General features: G+C 32.8%; 1 protein-coding gene across 2 annotated transcripts in view; it reads right to left on the bottom strand.

Annotated features, from left to right (window-relative positions):
- Positions 1-3317: 3317 nt before the first annotated feature.
- The window catches only part of LOC144977883 (uncharacterized), a 242023-nt gene continuing 237131 nt past the window's right edge, over positions 3318-8209 (bottom strand). For both annotated transcript variants that reach the window (XM_078923289.1, XM_078923291.1), the window contains 2 exons: positions 5104-5253; positions 3318-3839 (listed from right to left, as the gene is read on the bottom strand). In XM_078923289.1, the coding sequence (XP_078779415.1) occupies positions 3766-3839; positions 5104-5253 (224 nt within the window). In that variant the 3' untranslated portion in view covers positions 3318-3765. The remainder of the gene's footprint in view (positions 3840-5103; positions 5254-8209) is intronic.

Genomic DNA, 8209 nt, shown 5'->3' with positions numbered 1-8209 from the left:
ATATATATATATATATATAATATATATATATATAATACATGTATATATATATATTGTAATATATATATATTTTTTTTTTTTTTTTTAAAGAATGTATTTTCTGTCTATCTCATTAACTCTCTCCTTACAAGCCATTTTCAGGATTTTCCCCAAAACTTCACACCCAACTGACACAAAAATAAATTTTTTATCACTCAGACATTATAGTTATCTTATAGCTTGACATTGACCAAAAATGAAGTCAAGAGACACGTCTTTTGCTACAAAAGAAAACAAATCGTGAGTTGTATTCAATAGTTCAACCAATGATATCACTTGTTCTCTTGAGCTCTACTAACGACAACCGACTCACTAGACGTTGGACAAACCTAAAAATGATTTCAAACTATAAGTCCTATTGGCTTCAAGTGTCAGGCTATAGATAGAATGCGCTTGACCAAGGAGTTCACAACATTGCCATCCGGAAGTTTAACGGACCAACACACAAACTCTGTGTAACCATGAACTTTTGTAGTCTGGTTAATACAGTTTAGTGAGAACAACTCACAAACGCGGATGGCAAAAACAATAACAAAAGCCTGAGTGACGTCATCTGCATACTATCTATAAGATAACGACGGCTACGGTGTCAGGCCGTGGCCTTCGTAAAGTTATGGCCTGATACTGACCCAAAAAATGACGTCAAAATGCCAGTCTTTTGTCACAAAAGAAAACAAATCGTGAGTTGTATTCAATAGTTCAGCCAATGAAATTACTTGTTTCCATGGGCTCTTCTAACGACAACTCACTAGACGGTGCAAAAACCAAATAATGACGTCATATTGCCAGTCCTTTTGGATTTTAGTGTCAGGCTATAACTTAACGATGGCTACGGTCAGGCTATAGAAGCGACACTGACCAAAAAAAAATGACGTAAAAATGCCAGTCTTTTACCACAAAAGAAAACAAATCGTGAAATAACGTGTTTCCCTTGATTCTACTAACGACAACTCACTATAGATAGTATGCGCTTGGCTAAGAAGCTCATAACATTGCCATCCAGAAGTATAACGGACCAACACACAAAGCTGTGTGTATCCATGAACGTTTATAGTCGGGTTAATACAGTTCAGTGAGCATAACTCATAAACGTGGATGGCAAAAAAACAATAACAAAGACCTGAGTTACGTCATCTTCAAACTATCTATACGCTACACAAACCTAAGAAATGACGTCAAACTGCCAGTCCAAGAGGGTTCTAGCGTCAAGTTATAGATAGTTCGAAGATGACGTCACTCAGGTCTTTGTTATTATTTTTTGCCACCCGCGTTTATGAGTAATGCTCACTGAACTGTATTAACCTGACTATTAACGTTCATTGTTACACATAGTTTTGTGTGTTGGTCCGTTATGCTTGCGGATGGCCATGTTATGAGCTTCTTAGCCAAGCGCATACTATCTATATAAGTTCACAAAGGCCATGGTTCTGTTCAAGAGTATTATGCCAGTGTCAGTAACCCAATTTGACCCAATTACCGACACGCGATCCTTTGTCTTATGACGACAGAATGAATAGAGCCACTTATCTCGATGGCGCCTCGATATTAAAAATAGAAAAACCTTTAATTGGGACAATTTGATCAAAACTAATGATGTCGGTACAGCAGGTATCTTGTAAACAACATTTGTTTGGTAAAAAGAATCATTGAAAATCTCTTCGTTGCCATGGAAATGGCGGCCATCTCTGAAAATAATAAAAAAAAGTTTTTTTTGAAACTCCACCTTTTTATTAATTCATCTTTGATTTTGATTTTTAAAGTCGTTTAAGCATACTTGTAAATAGCTGCCTACTTACTTTTTAAAAATAAATATTCACTCTCAAAGACTTACAAATATTTTTTTTAAATGTGAAAATAAACTTCCTCACTTTATTTTTTGAAAATATTTTTTTTAAAAATATTTTTTACTCTAAAAATATTCGATAGAAACAAAATCAAAATTGAAGCTATTTGCAGTAACATATCAGCTATCCAAATTTCACAGCTCTAGGATTAAATTTTTAAAAATGGTCACATCCCAAAATGTCTATGGTGATTAGATAACAGCTTTGAAAAAAAAAAACGCAACATTAAATCAGATTTTGAACCCAATATCGTTTCGTAGGGAATTTGAATTGCAGTTTTTGAATCTTTTATACTATTCTTTCATAAAAAAATATGGATTGAAATTAAATAAGAAATGAATAAATTGATAAAAAAAACAGTCAGTTCCGAAATGAATAATTTTCACCCAAACTGACCCAATTTGCATCTCCCTTGACTCAAATTGTAACCACTTAAACTCTTTTGAGAGTATTTGCCAGATTAAAGTAATTTAAATCGATCTATATTTATTTCAAGGACGAATAGTCTCTGCTTGAACACAAATAATACATTTTCTTTAACAAGTATTCTATGACAGTATTTTTCGATTTTACATTACCGTATTGATATATCTTTCCTTACATTCAAAGTTGTGTAAAACTGTCTGTGAATGATACAATGCAAGCTATATGAGATTCTGTCATTATAAACTATTGTATAAGGCTTTTAAAGGATAATTCCTATATTCAGCCTTTGATAGATAAGATACGATATTATTACTATTATTATTATTATTATTATTATTATTATTATTATTATTATTATTTATTATTATTATTATTATTGTTATTATTATTATTATTATTATTATTATTATTTTATTATTATTATTTATTATTATTATTATTATTATTATTATTATTATTATTATATATTATTATTATTATTATTATTATTAATATTATTATTATTATTATTATTATTATTATTATTATTATTATTATTATTATTATTAGTATTATTATAATGGTTATGAAAAATCTACCAATTCGGGCTTGTTTTCTTTTTGGGTTGGGGGAGGGGGGGGGGAAACTATAAATTAACTTTGCAGCAACTAGTTCATTCCGATTTAATACCGCTTGGCGACGGTGAGACACATTTAGTCAATCCAAATCACTCACGGATTCAACCATAAGAATGACGTGTAGAGAGATATGTAAATAAATTATAATAATATATAATCATTATTATAAATGATAAGTTTTTTAGCACAACAGCAGTTGAATTCCTCTCCTTCCCCCCCCCCCCCCCCCCCTTTTCCCCGATCCAACACACACATACACTTTCCATTTTTGAAAAGTTTCGTTTCGTCTCATTATAATAATGGCGACATTTTAATTCTCATTTTTTAAAACATTTGCAGTATATTTGTCCCCCCCCCCCCCCCCCCCTCCCTCCTTCCATTTCCTCTCGATTGAGATGAAGGGGAAAGAACTCGCATATCTTCATTCATAATTTGTAAACATGAAATTGTTTTAAAATTATGCTAGTAGAAGAGTGGTCCTTTTAAATTGTGTGTAAAATACTGTCAATCTACGTTCTCGTCCCTTGATCCAAGTTGATATCAGTGACAATGACTTTCCTTTTGAAAAATTTCGTTTCGCCACATTGTTATTATATCAAAATGGCGATTTAACATTTTTTTTTTCAGTATTTCCCTCCCCCTCACTCGTTTTTGTTTCCTCGAAATGGAAGAAGAAGGGAAAGAACTCTCACTTGTTTTGTTTTTTATCTTCCTTCATTCATAATTTGTAAACACATAAACTGTTAATTAATTATGATGGTAGAGGAGTGGTCGTTAGAATTGTATGTAAAAATATTGACGATTTTCTCGTTCTCTCCTGATAATCTTTCGTCTAGGTGTCAGTGGTGATGGCTTATGATATTTAAAAATTGGAGAATTGCCTCGAACTCGTCTTTTTCAATTTTGTTATCGGCTGTGGAAGAGAGAAATTGTAGAAAATATTTTAACAAAACAAAATTCTATTGAAAAATTTTGGTCAAGGGAAGAAGTGATGCTAAGCTACTAGAAGACGTGGACTGTGCGTCTATGTGGTCTAGTGGTATGACACACGCTTTCGGATCGGAAGGTCCTGGGTTCGAGCCTAGCATTGCTCGGCGAATAGTCGTTGAGTCCTTGGAAAAGACTCTTTATTCACATTCTCTCATCGTACTCAGGTGTAAAATGAGTACCTGGCCTTTAACAGCGTTGCCTTTGTCCGAAAAAAAAATTGTAATATCGTCTAACAGGCGTCATGTCACCTCCTACATTTTAAGTGTTGCTGTTGGCCAAGGACCCATTGTAATGCGCTTTGAGCACGTTTTATGGACATTGCGCTATATTCAATTAAAATAAATAAACAAAAATTAATATATGTTATGAAGCTTTACAAAAAAAAAGAACAAAATACCAAACGTTTTGGGCTCAAAACCCTTCTTCAGTCAACAACAACAATAACAAATAGTTGGTTAGTGACCCTTGAAAAAGTGCTTTTAGCATGTTTAGTGGACATTTCTTTATTTACATTCTCCATATAAAAAAAGAACTTTGATTGCACTTTCTTGGAGAAATAGATCACAGTTGTTAGCCGGTGAAAAAAAATAGTTGCATTTAAAAAACATGGTGATTAATGATGATGATTATCATGATGATGATAATGATGATGATGATGATGATGATGATGATGATCATGATGATGAAAATGATGATGATAACAATGATGATGAGGATGTTGATGAATAAGATAATAAAAGTAATGATGATGATGATAATAATAATAATAATAATAATAATAATAATAATAATAATAATAATAATAATAATAATAATAATAATGATAATAATAATATAAATATGATGATGATGTATGATGATGATGATGATGATGAGGATGATGATGATGATGATGATGAGATGATGATGATGATGATGATGATGATGATGATGATGATGATGATGATGATGATGATGATGATGATGATGATGATGATGATGATGATGATGATGATGATGATGATGATGATGATGATGATGAAGATGATGATGATGATGATGATGATGATGATGATGATGATGATGATGATGATGATGATGATGATAAAAATAATAATAAGAAGAAAAACCTTGGATATAACACTATATGAAAGCGCACTGTTTAATCGTAAAAAAAGAAACATTCATGGAATGACTGAATGACTTACCGTTCATATCAAACATTCTAAACATTCTATCTACAAATTCCCTGTCCTCTCGATACCTCCGTCGTTTGGCCTCCAGCCTGCTAAAAAACTTCATTCTTCTATTCCAGTGTCTCTTTACAATAGGCGATGACAACGTTTCTTGCTGTTTCTCTGGAGAATAAAGGAGAAAAAAAAACAACAATATATCATTAGTATTTGTGTCAGTGCATGACATAATCAGTCGGAAGGTGAAAATTTTGGATTTGTAATTTTTTTCATTTTATGAAAGAATATGCTCCCCAGAGCATTTTAATCTTTATTTGAAGTAAATCGGGTGAGATTTCATGAAGTTATGGTCAGATGTATGGGAAAGGTATCCAGCAACTTTTCTAAAATTTCATACTTTTTCAACTTGACTAGCTGTAAAAAAATATTTAGAAGTGAAATTGAGCTTTGATATTTCCTGAAGATGTACAAAAGGATTGATTTAATCGCTTATGACAAGAACTCATTTCTAACTAAACTTTGCAATAATAATAATAATAATAGATCTTTATTGTCCACAAATATGGCAATTTGTCATTTAGTTACACTTGTCATAACGTTATATGATAACTATAACATTGAACAGACACCTCACTCCTACCCATTCTCTCTCTCTCTCTCTCTCTCTCTCTCTCTCTCTCTCTCTCTCTCTTCCTCTCTTTCTTTCACGCATGCGACATACACAACATTAACATTTTCATTTCATTTTCAATTCGTTACATTCTTGGCAATTCAACACCAAATATTATCATCATTATCAATTGGTCACTTCATCTAGCCTAACATTAAACAAATTAATCAGTCAATCAGTCAACGCATCAATCCTTGGTTTTGCTGTACCATATGAAATATTCAACATTTTTATTGCTGATGGAACGAACGTTGATTTATACTTGTTAGTTCCACATTTAATCTGACAAAAACTTCTCCCAGATGGCAAAATATCAAATTCATGGTATAAAATATGTTTTTTTATTGTTGGTAATTGAGAATGCTTTCCTTTCTATTGCTTTTCCATGAATTCTTTCTACTTCATCAACAGGATGGTTTATTATTTTTGATGCCTCTTTGTAATTCTAAATCATCATACAATGCTTTATATAATATTAAGCGAAGGATAGGTCTTCAATCAACAAATCGCGAAATAAGATGAAATTAGTGGTGCACTTTTGTGTCGGAAGTAAACAAGGCCGCCGCCATTTCGATTTCCTTGAGACAAAAACATTGATACGAACGATTTTTCCGATTTTTCAATATCTCAGTTCACAACCTTTTCACCATCCGACTGATTATGTCGTTCACTGTAAGATTTTGTTAGGGACCGCGTGGCTCATCAGCATGGTCTTTGCGTCGTACTCTCAAGGTGCCGAGTCTGATCACCGTCGATGACCTTGAGCCACATCGCCCGAACTCAATTTGTGGCGCTGCACTGCGGCTGACTCCTGAGTTATTCCAGTCTTCCCTTGGAATAGACCCTAGAGATAAATTGCGCCTCGGGGGATGAATAAATAAAATGTAATTATTTAATTATTATTATACTGTATGAATCACAGACCTGCAAACTTGAAAATTAAAAAATCCGCAGATTCTAAGATATATATATATATATATATATATATATATATATATATATATATATATATAATATATATATATAAATTGTAATCGCTATAGTTAACTTTAAATATCAATAATTTGCCCATAACATTAAGGTAGTACGTCCGACCTGTAATCAGAAGGTTTGAGGTTCAATCCCCAGTCGAGGTCGACTGATTTTTTGGGATGGTTTTTTTTTCTTCTATTTTTTCTTTCTTGCTGTGTCTGGCACCTTTCATACACACTTGTTCAGATCTTTATCTTTTAGCGGTGCTTGCTCCTTAATTTCTTAACCAGTTAAATGCCGTACTCAGGAAAAAAACTCTTTAAAAAAAAATAATTGGCCAGAAAATACGTCCTTCAATAAATATCGATTAATTTAAATGACACTCATCTTGGCAAAAAGAACCACCAAACCTGGGACTTCGCGAAGTCTTCACTGAGGTCCTGGATTTGAGAATTACTTTAAAAAAAACCAAGATGGGGGTCATTTAAATCGATTGATATTAATTTGAAGGGACGAGTTTTCTGGCCAAATTTTTAAATATGAGTTTGTTTGTTTTTCAGACAAGGGCAGTTAACTGTTTTAACTCACTCAACCCTACCACCGACTATATCCGTAGTTTACCCGGGGTTACTTTTACCCCATGCCTATTTATTATTACATTTTTTCTGAGGCAAATTATAGGCGTACTATTAAAGCTAATGTTTTTAATTTTTGAATGTTAATAGTAGTTGAATAAAACTATCTATGTACATGCTCATTTTTTAAATCGACATTTTTTCTCCAATTTTGAAAGGTAGCAAAATTGAGTGAGGATTGATTGAATTAATCCAATCCATTTATTAATTTTATTTCATTTTAATAACACTATTCTCTCCAAGAATTAAAAAAAATAAAGACAAAGAGATAGATATTAATCTGAAGGACGAGTTTACTTGCCAAAATATTTTAAAACGAGTTTTTTTTTTCCCCAGAGTAAAACAGTTAACTAATTAATCCAATCTATTTATGCAATTCATTTCATTTTAATAACACCATTGTCGCTATCTATATAAAGAAAAGAAAATACACGGCATGAGAAAGCTAAAAATAGCACATTAACACGTTGATCGTTAAATGTAAAATAGTAGTTTGCGTGTTAGAGGGTCGTACGTCATCGTTTTTCGCTCAATTTCATTTCGCCATCTCTAGGGACAAACAGATGAATTGAGAACGATAAAAGTACTGAAAATAACATCGATTCTTGTTCGTTTGAGGTATATTGTGTTATGATTAATTCAGATAGGATGTGGAGGTGTGTGTTTGGGGGAAGTGGGGGGGAGGGGAGGGGGGGGGATGGTTGAGGTGTCTATGGAGAAAGAAAAGGGTGTGAATTAGGAGGGCGGGAGGAAAAGGCGCGACTGGAACGGTGAAGTGATCTGGTACTCAGTCATGTCTTTGGTTTGTTGGTTTGAGTTTGGATGGTGGTTGGGGTAGTGATAT

This window comes from Berghia stephanieae, chromosome 8 (assembly GCF_034508935.2).
Source record: "Berghia stephanieae isolate SIO BIC M18660-M18661 chromosome 8, UCSD_Bste_1.3, whole genome shotgun sequence".
In the NCBI taxonomy this organism is placed as follows: Eukaryota; Metazoa; Mollusca; class Gastropoda; order Nudibranchia; family Aeolidiidae; genus Berghia; species Berghia stephanieae.
Note: the sequence above shows the minus strand (reverse complement) of the source record. Positions and strands in the feature narration are given on the sequence as shown.